The sequence below is a fragment of the Rutilus rutilus genome, assembly GCF_951802725.1.
Source record: "Rutilus rutilus genome assembly, chromosome: 14".
Classification (NCBI taxonomy): Eukaryota; Metazoa; Chordata; class Actinopteri; order Cypriniformes; family Leuciscidae; genus Rutilus; species Rutilus rutilus.
Genome location: NC_140219.1, coordinates 33,565,001 through 33,581,104, shown reverse-complemented (window position 1 = coordinate 33,581,104; position 16,104 = coordinate 33,565,001). Strand labels below are relative to the sequence as shown.

The window sequence follows — 16,104 nt, the reverse complement described above, 5'->3', positions numbered from 1 at the left end:
GTTGCAGTAGAGCAGCCAATGAGCTCGCTAGTAAGCCCGCTCTAGGTCTGCCAGCTGCTGCAATGCGTTGACAATATACACAAAATTAAGGATGATTTTTGGCTTCAGTATCTCGAGAAAAGATTACTTTACCCATAGCGTAAGCAACTTACGCAATACTCGTTCCCTCTCTAGAGAGAACCGAGGTTACGTTAGTAACCGATTATGTTTCACAGACCAGGTCAAAAGATGTCAAACGCATAAAGCAATAATGCTCATCAATGAAAATCAGTTTTGCACACTGTACATTTGAAGTAGCTGTTACATGTTTTGCCCAACATGACCTCAGTCATCATCAAACTGAAGCACAATCGTCTCTGCAGGTGATATTTGCTTGCACAGTACCTGATAGAGCCGCCTATACTGAAACACTTATATAGGAGATAGGGAGTAGTTCCTGTGGGATATCTATAGGTCTATTAAGGTCTATACAGTACAAAAACTGTCATATGTTTTTTCAACTTTATTGTTCAATTTTTTTTTTTTAAATGTCATTGTTATGGGTTAAGTTTACATTGACATTGTTTTCAAATTTACAGTTGAAGTAAATAGACTTATCGCAAGCTATGGAGCAGAAGCCAGCAGGAGACCTTTAAGTCGTTGTAGTCGTTCTGCAAGACCTCGCAGTAGCTTCACAAGAGTTTTCTGCTGCTTAAGTAGCATGACACAAAGTGTTGCACCAACAACGTTTGAAAGGGAGGAACTGGAAGCTGCAGGACTTGGAGAGGACTTTTTTTTTGGTGGGTATCGTGTAAGTTTTTGTTTATAAACAAAAGTTTTTAAACAAATGTTTTGCTTCTAAAAAATTTGCTAAATTCTGTGCTTATTACATTTTAGGCAACACAATAGTTTTTTTTTTTTTTTTCATAATGTACTAAGTTTATTTTTTATTATTTTCATTTACAGTTATCTAAAATTCTGAGATTGCTTTTTTAATTTTTAAGGTTGTCTGTGAATCTCCCATGCTTGGGCCAATGGAGAGATGTCTTACCTGTGAAAAAGTAAAATTTCAATGAACTTAAAGGTCCCGTTCTATGTGATCCCATGTTTCAAACTTTAGTTAGTGTGTAATGTTGTTGTTAGAGTATAAATAATATCTGTAAAATTATAAAGCTCAAAGTTCAATGCCAAGCGAGATATTTTATTTAACAGAAGTTGACTACAAAAAACGGCTGGATTGGACTACACCCCTCTACATCCTGCTTTAATGATGTCACTAGAACCGTAACCTCCGCCCACAGGAACACAGGCGTATTGATGGCGAAATGTCAACAGACGTGGTTGATGTTTATCTATAATCGGATACCGCAAAAGTTTAATTCGAAGTTGTTAGTTTGCTCTGTCCATTTCACCACGGACTGTTTTTCTAACCTGGAATAATATCAAGCAGACTTCTCTCAGCGTTTCATACTGACGAAGGGGACTATTTCAACTATATTCCAGCAAGCGGTAAGTAGTGATTTAATATGGAAGTAGCGATCACTCTTCACATCGTTCGTTTCTCTTAGTAGGATGAAAATAATCTTACTTAAACTGTGATTAATATACAGAAAGCGATCAAAGAACAATCCCTTTCCAATCGCCCAAGCTATCAATCACACAGCGCGAGTTTATCTGGACACTTGCCAAAACTCGTTATGAAATCAATGACGCTGTTACACTGCACAACGAAGCTCTTACTGTATTTATATGCCTCATGTTTGCATTGGTGAAATCATTAGTGATAGTGCAGAAACTGCGTTGCAATGATAAGATCTTTCACGCGATCAACAGACTGTCATCTGCTCAGTGCTCATCACTGCAACCTTTTATGTGATGGTAATAGATCTAAATACTTAAAAAACTTCTCACGATTCGTTAATCCAGATAGCTGTAATAGTAAAAACGTATAATAGCTGTAATAGTAAAAGTTTTCCAGATAGTTCCACATGTAATGCCAGATATTTCATATGCAAGCATGTCAGCCAATCACAGCAGAGGGCGTTTACACTGAAGTCTCACAGCAGACACGCCCCTTCAAACAGAGTGTTCAAACCAGGGAATGAAATCAGGCTAGGAAATATGCCTTTTATTTCTAAATTATAACAATTTTTGATCTAAAAAACATACTAACATTATAAGGGCACCCCTGGAAACATTATAAAATAATAAAAATAATCCATGGAATGGGACCTTTAAGGTTCACATTGAGAGCTGCAGGTATGGAAAACATTGACTGGTCATAATCTTGATTTAATATTCAGTTTCTTATTAGGAAAACAAATTTTAATTTCATGTTTTTGAAGGCCTAGGACTGAATGTTCCAGTCACCTGCCACCAACATTAGAGAATGAACACCTAAATGCACGTACATCAGACAGTGATTCACTCATCAACCAGTCACACACTGAGGAAAATACTGACCAACTGTTCATCCATTTAACAGACGAAAATACATTACAGACATGGTAAACTTCACATTTGCATCGCCAAGAGCTTGTCTTGCCATTAAACATTTTCTTCTGCCATAATTTCAGTTTGTAGGTTCACAATATTAGCATTTCAAAACACTTCTTATTTTTCAATTTTTTTTATTTTTGCTACTTTTTGTATATAATGTTCATCAAACTGAAGAAGAGAGTGGTCTTGTGGATCATCCACATTTATTTGGTACAGGTTTTATGATAGATGCTCTTAGGAGTGTCTTTAATATTTCTAAATTTCCTATCTCAAAATATTGTCAGGAATCTTTAAGTGAATGGCGGAGGATGCGTGAGGAGCAGGATGAGGAATATAACCAGTCTTTGATAGCAGATCAAGCCAAAGTATGTAGGGTAAACTTTATAACAGACATCCTCTGATGACATTGTGTAATCTTTATGTCTGCATTACAATGCACTGTCTGAATTTGTAATTTGTTTCAGGAACTTCAGAAGATGAATAGTGAAGAATCAGAAGTAAAGGAAATCAGGATGTTGCTGCCTTTTTAAGACATATTATATATTTACTTGTAATGACTTATGTGTATTTACATAGCAGATGCTTAGATAACCTAAAGCAAATTACAAGCTGAAGAATTCTACAAAAGCATCATCATAGAGAAAATAGTACTCACATTTTTACTCTTAGATTTTCCATTGTATCAGACAATTTATCAGTGAAGAAATAATAAATGAAAAAAATGGGCCATGCTTCCATAAAAGCAGAGTAATTAGCTAAACCCACTGCATAATTACCTGATTTGAGCCTTCTAAGGATTCGTATTGTGGTTCCGACGTGTTGGCTCAAGGAATTGAATTATGGATAGTCAGAGTTCCTTTACATTGTGTAAACATTCAATCTGACCTTGTTTCTGATCTTGTTAAGATTGCTGTTCGTCTGCAACTACCTATTAAAGGTATTGATTTGTTTCTCGTTAATGATCTCGCAGGTGGAAAGGTACTGCCGTTTCCTGAAGTAATTGAAGATCCACTTTCTGACCTACGAAATATTGTAGAGTCAGTTGAAACATCAGTTGAATCATAGCACAATCGAGAAGGAAGCGCTGGCCTTACTACTTGCGTTACAGTATTTTGAGGTTTATGTGGGGTCAAGTTCACTACCTCTTGTAGTCTTTACAGATCATAACCCGTTGGTTTTTCTGTCTCGGATGCGTAATTCTAACCAACGTATTATGCGTTGGGCATTAATCATACAGGAGTTTAATGTAGATATTTGCTACAAGAAGGGAAAAGAGAATGTTTTGGCAGATACTTTGTCACGTGCGGTGGAACATGTTTAATCAACTCTGTGTTGTTGTTTAATGGTGAGGGTGTTACGTTACGTGGATTTTTTGTGTGTGTGTCCTTATAATATTTGTGTATGCTTTTTGAAGTTTTCTTTGAGTTTCAGATCATTGCTGATTTGAAAACAGTGCTGCCGCCTGCCAGCGGTAATTGGATGATCAGCTGGCGGTCCTCTTCCGCTTGACAGAAGAAGCCTGTTGTGGCTTCGTGTCGGTCGCAATGGCTCAGACTCCAGATCAAAAATATTTTTCTCGTGTTTCATTTAGAATGTGGTAATGTAGGAGAGACCTGCCTTTTTTTGTTTGGAACTTATTTATGCTGTGTTTTTGATAAGCGTAGTTAAGTAAGCTTTATTGTAGTTTCTTTTATTTTCTTTGTGTTAGGTTAATTACGTTGCTGTTTAATTTCGTTAGATTGGGTTTTGTTTGTTATTTTGGGCCTTGGGTCTCTCTGAGGAGAATACCACTCTATTGATTTATTTCTGATTTATTTCTCTATTCATTTTTTGTTAACGAATTCTACTTTATTGTCATTTACTTCTGTGATTCATAATACATTTATATTATAATTTATGGTTTTTGCCTTCTTTGGTATTCGTTATTCGGTTCTTTTGATCTGACGGCCTGCTGGAATCTGGTTGTATTTTTTTTTTTTCTTTAGTTTATTGCGTCTTACCCCTAGCGGACGTAATACTTCGTTCTCATGATTTGACCAAAGCTGCAGTGGAGTTCTGTTGCCTGCAGATCTTAGACTGTGACTATTCCAGGCACTCCGAAATTCTTGTAGATGCCTCTGAATTTGTGGCATGTAAGACCAGTGCAAGGCAAACAAGTCCACATCCTGGTCCAGATTATGCCATCCTTCATCTTCCAACTGACGAAAGGTGGTGTAGAAGAGGTCTGTTACTTGGTCAAAGACATCTCTCTCCACAACCGCTCAATTCTTACATAAAAAAACAAACTTCAATTTAAAGCAGTTCAGCAAAGGAAAACGCTATTCATGTGGCTACAAGTTAACAAGCCTACCTCTGGTTGTGCAGACTTCTTCCTGTGATGTGTGAATGTCTGTTTGTTCTCATCGTGAAGCGGGCAACCATGACCATTACAACCATTACCTGCGGTTTTGACTTGTGTAAAGGATTATATTTAGGTCTGTAAGTGCAGATTCTGTGTGACCCTAGACATTAGCAACATTATCCATTAAATTTGCCATGAAATCAAATTTTACAATTCGTAATTTTATATGTAATATTGTAGTGTTTATTATAAATGATTTATCTGTGCACTTCATTAATTTTTAAAAATTCATGTGATTGAATTGATTCCCATCAATGTGCCATTGGTTTTAATAATGTCTATGTCTAATGGTTTTATTGGTTATAACGGAAACTATAATGGTGCCTACTGGTATGTGATGGATACTATTGGAGGGATGTTATCTGGCAGATGGGGACCAATAAAACACCATTAAATCCTATTTATAGGATTATATAGGGATAATGCCCAAAACATACAAAAAGGAATTTTGTAATGGTTTAAATGGAAAAAGCCAATGGTAGGGATGCACCAAAATTTCAGCTGCCAAAATGTTTTGGCCTAAAATGGCATTATTGGTTTTTAGCCAAAAGAAAAAAAGGCAGAAAATATCTGTTAATTTCAAACCTGGATGAGACATTAGATGATTAAAATGTTAATATTTGCTACATTTCCTACTTTGTATATGCAGTTGCCTGGATCTTATGTGTCCCAAGATCATCTTGTAGCCAGCATTGGGGTATCTGTGGTGTATTTCCGCCAATATTCTATCCAACTCCTCATTCGTAATGGAGGTGTTCAAGTCACGTTTCCTAAAAACAAAGCATATTTTAATTATAGCAAGGTATTACATAAAAGTTTTACATAATACAATTATATTATAATATTTTAACAAATTCCGACTTCACTGCCCTTTAAAGCACTCACATACATTCGAGAGTTCCCCCCCTTCACGTAACCAACGTAACTGTAGTAAATATCCAGCCTAATGTTTCGACATGCTGTATATAATACTATAAAGTCAGTCATGCGATTCTTTCTGGAAACATTGACACAACATTTTCTTTTACATACCTTAAACCATCATGTGCAAGTTTTCGTCGGACTGTCCTTAGCGACACACCGATACATCTTGCCGTCTCTTCTGCTGGTACATCCAACGACTGGTGTTGTTCAAGAAGGCTTGGAAGTACAATAGCATTACGGCTGCTACAGTCCGAGGGACTCAGTCGTTGAATGACACTCTGTACCTCATCAAACATAACCCAAATCCTTCCATTTATTGTACAACCACAATTATCCGCTGTGTTTGCAACGTCTTCCCTCAACTGTGAAACTCTATATACAAAATGATAATCGAGAGGAGAATTTCTTTCGCAGAAATCAGCTAAAGCTAACACATCATCCACAACCCCTCTCCAAACATGTTTTTTTTTTAAAGCGATTTAACATGTGCATTTAAAATGATTTATTAATGTATCTTTTTTTTGTTTTATTAATCTATGTTTAAAAAACATAAATTAAATAAACTATTTTAAATTTGTCTATTTATTCATACATTTAAAATGTTTATTTATTTATTTATTGTTTTATGGTTTTATTAAAATACATTTAAAAACACGAATCAAATAAAAAACTTTAAAAATGTCTATTAATTTGTCCATTTAAAAGTGATTTATTTATATACATTTTCATGTTTGAATTATTAAATTGATAAATTGATTCTTCATTTTATTTTTAAGTGGCACTCCTGGTTCTCCATAGTTAAAATGCTCAACGCTGCAAAAGGAAATCTGACTGAATGCCGCTGTCGGATGGATCGAATGAACATTACGTATTTGTAGTTTGTTTTACCAATATCATCATGGCGCCTAAAGACAGTTCAGAGAAACAATAGTTATAAAGAATAAAGAGTTATAAAGAAGTTATAAAATGCCCTCTCGATCAAATGAGAATGCTTGTGGTCATAGAATGGAGGAAAATATCTGAATACAGATCAGCTAACAGGCGATCTCACTGCTGAAACAAAGCACTGATATCGAGATATCTTCTGGTAAAATAAACTTTTCCAGTACCGTCAGGAGATTGTAGATCGGTAAAGTGAAAATGTTCCTGACGTAAGATGTTTATATTATGTTATATTATAACACGTTCATGCATAAAAGGGATTCCGTTCATACACCGTTTATTTCATAGCACTATGATTGTTATTTGTTTGTACAAAATAACTGCTCTTCTATGATTTGCACGGTTTGACATGATATGATAAGTGATCGTTAGATTTAATCGGCACGATTTACTGCAATGCTTTTTTTCTCCTTAGTTGATCAGAGCAAAAGTGGATGTTACTTACTTGTTCAGACTTCATTTTCCGTTGAAAATTCTAATATTGGTCATACTTCCAAAAAGTATCATTTGTGATTCTGAATGCCCGTATCCACACCGGCGCGGTGATTGACAGCCGCACACTCTCCTCAAAACATTGGATTCATCCGCGCTGTTTCATGCCGATGTACAACCCACGTAAAGTTGATAATTCCGCAAATAACTGCAATTGCAGATTTCGAACAGAGATGGCGACAAAGAGGAGAAACTACAGACTGCAGCTTTAATCAAACAACAAAAGACAGTTCTTGACTGAATAACTTCTGTAACTATATTTATAATGTATATTTTATTCATAACGTGGTGTTATTTTACATTTGATTACAAAAATCTTAAAACACTGTTTATTTCAATCATATCTTTGTTCAGTTGTATTAATTCGTGTGATTGCTAATTTTATTTGTTCTTTTTTAATTACTGAGTATTCACTTATCTTTAATGCTTGAAATGTATATTAGTTAGGTTAGTTGTTTTTGCTAAGGTATTTTTAAAACGTAGGCTAAAGTTCCTTGTTTAAGTGTTCTTTAGCATGTTGAGTTTTGTTTATGTTATTCAGTTACAATGAAATAATTTGCAATTAAACTTAGAATAAATGTGAATGATATCCAAGTTTTTTTTAATTTTATAATAGGGATCTATAAGAATCGGAATCATTAAAATTCAAACGATACCCAACCCTAGTTGTGACTCAGCAGTGCCATATTATAAAACATTAAGCAGTGAGACATTTCTGTAATTGTAATATGAAGAAGCACAGCTGTTTTCAACATTGATAATAATCAGAAATGATCTTAGAATGATTTCTGAAGGATCATGTGACACTAAAGACTGAGTAATGATGCTGAAAATTCAGCTTTGATCACAGGAATAAAGGTTAAACAGTAAAAGTATTTCACAATATTACTATTTTTGATCAGATAAATGCAGCCTTAGTTTGTGAGCAAAATTATGATTATTTTTTAATCTTACAGACCCCACACTTTTTGAACAGCAGTGTATGTAAAGTTAGTTAAACTTAATAAAAAACTATATCCTTTGAATTACTACAGACACAAGGATAAAGAAAAACTTGAAGTCTAATATCCAGCAGATCTATTCAGAAACTGCACTATTACATTTTACTTGGAAATTTAACAATTCCAATTCTTATTGATTCCTAATTTTGATTCCATTGAGGTAAAAACTTGGATATCATTCACATTTATTCTAAGACATATCCAAATATCAAACAAAGTGCTATTTCATTTTCAAGAAATACAGCACAAGCAAAACATTTCACATTAGTTTTGAAATTATAAGACATATATGTTCAAAAAGCATTGGTGTTAGTGAATGATGTTCATAGTTAAAGTTATGATCTACACCTGTGTGAGGAACTGACTTCATACATCCACTAAAACACAAGCTGATCAAAATACGCTGAGCTAAAATTATGAATCAACGAAAAGTTAGTTTTGAGAAACTCTCCTGTGCAGGAATTTAGTCCTATCGATTGCAGTGACATTCAGACACTCTCAAATATGTATATATGTATATGTAGCTGCTGGATATGCAAGTATATCACCGTGTCTCTGAGTTTATCAAACTACAGATAACATTGTTCATTCAAATTTACAAAAAAATTACAAAATAGGGCGAAACGTCCCTTTTAAAGAGCAGAAATGCTGAGCTTACCCATGTCTGTCTGTCGGCAGCAGTGCTGTGCTTCAGTGTAAAGGCCTATTTATACTTCTGCGTCGAACTGCCGCCGTAGCTACGTCGTAGGCTGTGTGTAGCGCGCGTACCCTACGGCGTACCCTGACGTGCACCTCTCCAAAAATGTAACAACGCGTCAATTCTACGCGGACACAAGCGCTGTGATTGGTCTGCCAGAACCCCTCCCTCGGGGTTTCACATGCTCCCTAGGTGCGCGTCAATGCGGACAATGACACAGAAGTATAAATTAAAACCAACACGTTGCCTACGGCGTATAGGCTCCGGCGTAGGTCCGACGCAGAAGTATAATGAGGCCTTAATGCTGCTCTCAGTCTCTCCTACACAGACTCAGAGAACAGCCTTAAGAAACAATGTGTCTCTTCAATGGACTGGCTCAGAGTTCAGGGAGCAGACTGACAGGGTCATGATGATGCAGAAACATGTTAAAATAAGTGCCTCTGATTTGCACTGTATCAGCAGCTTCAAGATGCAAAGTGTTTGATAAAGAATTACAGGCTACTTTCAGCTCAGAGAATTAATGAGTGTTAAATCTTAATTTTATTAAAAGTTTAATGTGTTTGTAATTTTATTTACCCTTAATTTTAGTTCAACATAAGACTGTTTGTAAAGTATAGCTGTGCAAAAGAGGAACTGCTAATGAGCTAAAACTTTTGTGTGTGGATTTGTATGAGATCGGACTCTCTGCTGACCTCTAGTGTTCTCACGTCAAACTGCTTTAGCATCAAATTAGAAGCTGTTAATTGTAGTCCATTAAAGGAGAACTTGGTAACTTTTATAATGTAATAAAACTGTCTTGAAATCATTTGGATGGTTAAACAACCTGTTCTGGTGATATTGGTGACTTTCCCCGCTCCCCCCAGCGTTCCCAGGCGGAAAACCAACCTTGCAACTTGGGGACTACCGTCCCGGCAAGATAGAAATTGGAAGTCTCGTGAGAAGCGAGAACGAGAATGAGAACGAGCGCAAAACACAAATTGCTTTATGGCAATTCGACATATAAACAAACACGCATGTATGATGTATTACCAGATTACCCACCTCCGTAGACATAGCTCCACACGATACAGTTGGCTTGCTCCGATCATAACAAACGCACATGAGCAGCGGTAGAGAGGGGGAGGAGGCTGTCGCAAGTGAGTTTTTTACGACCGTGTTGTGAAATATACACCCTCCCACAGCTGTAGGGGGAGCTCGTGGGGAAAACATGCGACAACAAAAGGGAAAATCAGCGAAGAAGTGAGTAGAGTTAGCTAGAGTTACCGAGTTCTCCTTTAATACTGATAACGAATTACAGGACAAAAAATTGATGTTAGTAACGCAATGCATTACATTACACATATAAGGTAATTTGACTACTGTTTGATTACTTTTTACCTAACTCGTTTATCACATTGATTTGAATAGCATAATCTTGCACCATATTGATAAAAAAAGAAATTAAAAAATTAAAAAAAGAAAGAAAATATATTCCATTCTTTGTTATCAATAACATGATGTGCATTCAATATTACATTACATCAGGGGTTCCCATACTGGGGTTTGTAAGTTTAATAAAAAATATATTAAGTAATTAATATACATTTTAAAATGAAAACAAATAATTAAAAAATAAAAACAATATAAGTTAAACACTTTTGTTTTTAATTTTCAAATTTGTTGACCTGCATGTCATGTGACCATTAACCAACGTTAGTGAACTATGAACCTAATTTTATTATTCTTTATTATTAATATTGACTTAATTTTATTATTGACCTAATTTTATTAATGTAAAATCTCAGGAAGTATTTCAAGTAAATATCTTAGGTCAAAAAGGTTTAGCTGACAACAAGATAGTGAATCCCTGCATCGCATGTAAATACGAAATTATAAGAATTTGTCAATTTTAATGTGTTTGAAAGACAAAAGCCTTCCAAAGACAGTAATACATTTAATGACTGATATCACCCTGTAGCCCAAGACACCTGGATGGGAGACTCCTGGGAAAACTAACTGCTGGAAGAGGTGTTACTGAGGCCAGTAGGGGGTGCTCAATTTAAATAATAATTAAAGGGATACTTCAGGATTTAGCATTAAGCTTTGTATTAGTAGAAAACCTGTAGTATTTTCGAATTACCGTGCTTTCCTCCCTCATATCCCCCTGAGACGAGATATTTATGTATTTTTTGTCTGGAAAAAATCCTCCGATGACGCAAAAATCGTCATTTTGCGTCATCGGAGGATTTTTTGGCCAGAGGCTAAAGACTACAGCCAGTAGGAGGAGCTGTCCCGCATGTTTTCAACCCGCCCATAGAGGGATCTCACTCACAGAATGTACAAGCAGTGTCAGCCGTCTTTCTTTGGAAGCTAAGCTAGCAGGCTCTTGTTCTGTGGAGAAAGCTGAGTAGTAAGAGAAAGTAGTAGGGGTTACCATCCTCTTTTTCCCGGACATGTCCGGCCGTCGAGATCGTCCAAAATGTCCGGGATTCGGCTTTTGCTTTCTGCAGTCGCCATTCATTGTTTACATGCACACCTTTTGTTTCAGTCTAACTGAATTCATTCCGATTGGTGAATCTGAATGTAGTGTTTACATGAACGCTAAAAAAGTGATCGGTTGATGTGCGTTTTAACATTGCTAAGAAAATTTCCGCTCCTCCGTGAGAGATACGAGACCGGTGCGTCTCAGTAATCACGCCACCGGCCTCGCGTCGCTCTCCCGCGGCCCTCAGCCTCGTCCTGCTCGCCACAGTAAACATAATGAATGGCGACTGTAGAACGCAAAAGCCGAATCCCGGACATTTTGGGCGATCTCGAAATCCTGGGCAAACTCGTCACGGAGTCTCACTAGTAGCCTAGCCCTGTTGTTTTCAACTGCGCTTTCTTACCGGTAGGCGTGGCTTGGGAGTGGCCTCGTAGGGCAGCGAAGCAAGTGCATTCTGGGAGTTGTTGTCTTTCATCCACATAAGCCAAAAATACATTTTCTGGATTTTCTCAGTCTAGAAAGCTCAAAATTCAAAAATAATTTCACATTTCTTCTACATAAATGACCTATTTTAAATACACATCTATCTGGACAAAGTTCTCCACAACATCGCAGAAGAGGTTGGCCTGGGAAATGCGGGAGTACATGAACCGATCCTTATCGGCCTCCTTAATGTCCACCAGGTTCAGCCAGAGATGGCGCTTCTGGACCACAAGTGTGGACTGACCGATTGAACGTCCCGGAGGGCAAGGTCGGTTGCCGTACGGAGCTCAGCCATGAGCTCACGGTCAGGGCTACCCTTGTGCATGTCCATTATTGTGCTATAGCCTGATGGACCTGATGAGGTGGCCTGTCCAGAGAACGGACAAGAACTTACAGGCATTGTATGGGTGGCACAGATTACCCCTTCAGGAAGTAGCGGCCTTTCAGGAATTAGTTCTCTCTCAATGCTGAAGCACACAGGGGAAATAGCCGTGGCAACACTGGCAGGGAATGGTGCAGACTGCTACAGTGAGCACTTACTCAGTTATATAAACAGCCATCTCCTTGAAAACACCCTCATGCTGTGATAACAGCAGTTGAGAGAGCTGTGAGTTTGCGACCACCACTGCATGCCCTGTACAACAACACCAGCTGGAGAGGCTTCTTCCTAAAGAACTCCGACTCGTTGAACACTAAAATCAGAGACTGCATACAGATTGACCTGCTCGACTCCGAAGCGAAAGACAACTGGAGTTTGCATCCGCTTACTATTTATAACTGAGCTGCATATCTCGCACACCAATGTACAATGGCTCGTTCTGTTTACACTCAAAGATGATCGGGGCTCTCTGACTCGATCCCAATACATCGGTGGTGTCGACGTAATGTGACCGACTGAAAGGGAACTGATATATTCATTAAATATTTTGATTGTTACACATCCCTGGAACGTTTCAGCTCTAAATGGTATTATGTTCACTACCTCATGGTTTGTTTAAAAAATAATAATTCTTGTGTGTATTGTGCTGGTTTTTGCAATTTATGTTTTGCGCTTCAAAACTTCTGTTAAGGGAACAGAGTGAGCATCGATGCTCCCTGGTTTTCACAGTGTATTGTAAGAAGTATTGTATTGTAATTTGCTTTTGAAACAGACAACTTCCTGATCAGTAGTGAACTAGGGAGTGGAATCAGTCTCACTCCAAATAGGCCTAAATATATATTTTATTAAAGCAGAACTATGCAGCTTTGCCTATTTCTTCGCTGTTTTCTCACGGGTTTCTCTATAGAGCTCCCCCTACAGCTTCAGAATAGATATTTGACAACACTGTCGTCAAAACTCGTTGGCGACTCTCCCCCCTCCCATCTTCTCCCGCTCGTCATGTGCATTTGTTTTCAAAGAACCCGGCGAACGCACAGAGCCATGTCCACTGAGGTATGTATGATACACAGAAGGCTAGCATATAAATGTTTAGATAGTGTATGTGTGCAGTGCCGTAAAGCAATTCGTTACATCGCGAGACCTGATATCACGCAATACTTCCTGACGCTGAGGCCGGCGGCGTGACGGCCCAAAGTTGCAAGGGTGGTTTTTCGGCTCACATGCACTTGGGGGGTGCGAGACGACCACCATTAAACCCGAAAAAAGTCATATAACTATTCCAATGACTCCGAAGCTGTTCGGTTAAGGTAAAAAAATTACTTAGTTCACCTTCAAACTTATTTTGTTTTACAGGATTAAATTCTCTTATAATGTTTTTTTTTTTATTATTATTATCTTATGCTACAGATTGTTAAGTTTAAGACATTAAAAAATGTTCATGCACATTATACCTCTATGCTGAATATTGTTTAATATTTCACATGACCATTTACTGAAACTAAAAGGGGACTTTTATTATGAAGTCCCCGGAAGTATGGAAGGCATTTTCTGCCAAATTTAAATAAATAAATTAAATGATTAAAATTAAAATTAAAACCAGATTAACGATTTCATTACAGAAAACTGTACGCAAAATATGTGACAAAATTGAGAATGAAATTAAATTGTCTTTGAAAACGAAAACGAAAATGAAAACTGTGAAATAAAAGAGGAATTAAAATGAAAACTAAAATTTACATTTGAATTTGAATTGTCACTATTATTGCATGAGCGTTAATAAAGAGCTTTGTAAAAACTGTATTTGTAGTTTCTTTTTCACGTTTGGCTTTTCATTTTAATATTGGCAGTCTTGCCTCGAGACTGTAGTGAAAATGAAATGTGAAATCACCAATTGCATTTTACTTTTCAATCTGACAGGGATGTCACCGTGAAAATGAAATAATTTAATTTCATTCTCAATTTTGTCACATATTTTGCGTACAGTTTTCTGTAATGAAATCGTTAATCTGGTTTTCATTTTCATTTTAATCATTTAATTTATTTATTTAAATTTGGCAGAAAATGCCTTCCATACGGAAGAGCGGTTGTTTTGTTTTGAGCACGAGTTGTAATGGAGGGTGTCTGTGGATGAATAAAACGGATAACGTTAATCGATACTCGTGTATTTTTTGTATAACTATTATCACTTAAAGGTGCATTGCGCAAGTCTCTGAGTTTTTGCAGAACTATGCCCCCTTCTGGCGACACGCGAAACTGCAACCAGAGTTGTGCACGCGGTTACGTGGAGTTTGCGTTGGGGTTTGGGATGAACTTGAAGCCGGTCTCTTTGAATCCATCTTCTACTTTTGCAAAAGTCGCTTGAGTTGTCTTCGCTAATGCGGATAATGGCGGCGAATACACAAACCTGCCAGACATAGCCAGGTGAGCGTGAACGCGCATGACGTCACGCCCAGTCGATTCCGTCCCGAATCCCTCTTATTTATTTTACTGTACAGGATTATAGAGGCAATCGCAGTGATCATAGAAGGGCTCATTCAGCCCATCAGGCAATTGTTTAAGCATGTATGGGTTAGAAAAAGGGTATTTTTAACATGAAAAGTTGCTTAATGCACCTTTAATTCTTCCTTAATTTCATTAAATCCAGAATATGCTTGAAAGCACAAATAAAATAAAACTATACATCCAGTTTATCTTCAGGAACAAGCTGAATAAACATAGCTATTATGTTAAGACAGTTTCTTTGTTACGAACTGCTCCCTTTTACAGGGGCAATCCAGAATCATAATCTAAATTACAGGCAAAATGTCAATCACACGGGCAAACAATCCAAATTAGTATTTTTTTTTATAATCAAATTAGGCCAGTGTACATTTTTATGTACCTGACTTAGAAAAGTTATGAATAGTCTTAAAGAAAAAAATTGATGACTAACTTATAAGACAAACAGCCCTAGAAGTTTCAAAAGGCCATCAGAAACTCCACCCTCTTACTAAACCTTCCAGGAAGTGACTAGTCTTATTGTATCTACCTTTCAGTTTTACTGAAAGCCAAAACGAGTCGTGAAGACCAGAGGAGGACACATTGTATTAGTGTTTTTGTGTATTTCTGATTGAAACCAGATTAGATTTTGATTGTAATGGTTATTTACTCTTTAAACCAAATTTCAGAAAGTGAAAGGAAATTGTAGATTATTAAATATTTTACTAGACGAGGAAATGGATTCACAGTCATCAGGATCCGAGGAGATCTGCAGTTTACACAGTGAGAAACTCAAACTCTTCTGTCTGGAGGACAAACAGCCTGTGTGTTTAGTGTGTATTAATTCACAAAAACATGACAATCATAAATTTAGACCCATCAGTGAAGTGCTTTCATCTTACAAGGTAAGACAAATTTATCTCATTTCATATGTTAAATACAGTGTTATAGCCTACTTAGAAACAGTATTATTTGTGTATACAATAGACCAGTATTTATTTTTACTCGCCGGAGCTCGCCGCCAGCTCTCATTGAAAATTAATGACTTCCAGCCACTTTGACGCTCTCCCCGGCGGCGGTGTGCATTGTTGCCAACTTAGCAACTTTGTCACTTTTTTTAGCGACTTTTTAGACCCCTTTAGCAACATTTTTTTCAAAAAAGCAAAAAAGCTTTTTACTGCAAGCGTGAGGTCTTACTTCCCCGCTGCAGCCACATCTTTCTGCGTCTGCTCTGTTCAGTGAGCGGCTGAGAGGAGCAGAGTGATGGGTCGTTCGCGAATGAGCCGGATCTAAGAGCCGCTGTTAGTGATGTTACGTATGACACTGAAGCTTCGATGCGCGTATCACACAAGCGACACATTCTAG

The 16,104-nt window shown here is 37.2% G+C and overlaps 1 protein-coding gene across 2 annotated transcripts in view; it reads left to right on the top strand.

Moving 5' to 3' along the window:
* Positions 1–16,104, top strand: part of LOC311303516 (zinc-binding protein A33-like) — an 81,873-nt gene that overhangs the window by 25,326 nt on the left and 40,443 nt on the right. The window contains exon 1 of one of the 2 annotated variants that reach the window (XM_084430039.1): positions 15,282–15,644. The exons of the other annotated variant lie outside the window; for it this stretch is intronic. Coding sequence (XP_084286165.1) covers positions 15,477–15,644 — 168 coding nt within the window. The 5' untranslated portion in view covers positions 15,282–15,476. Of the gene's footprint in view, positions 1–15,281; positions 15,645–16,104 lie in introns of those variants that run through there. 2 annotated transcript variants of the gene reach the window in all.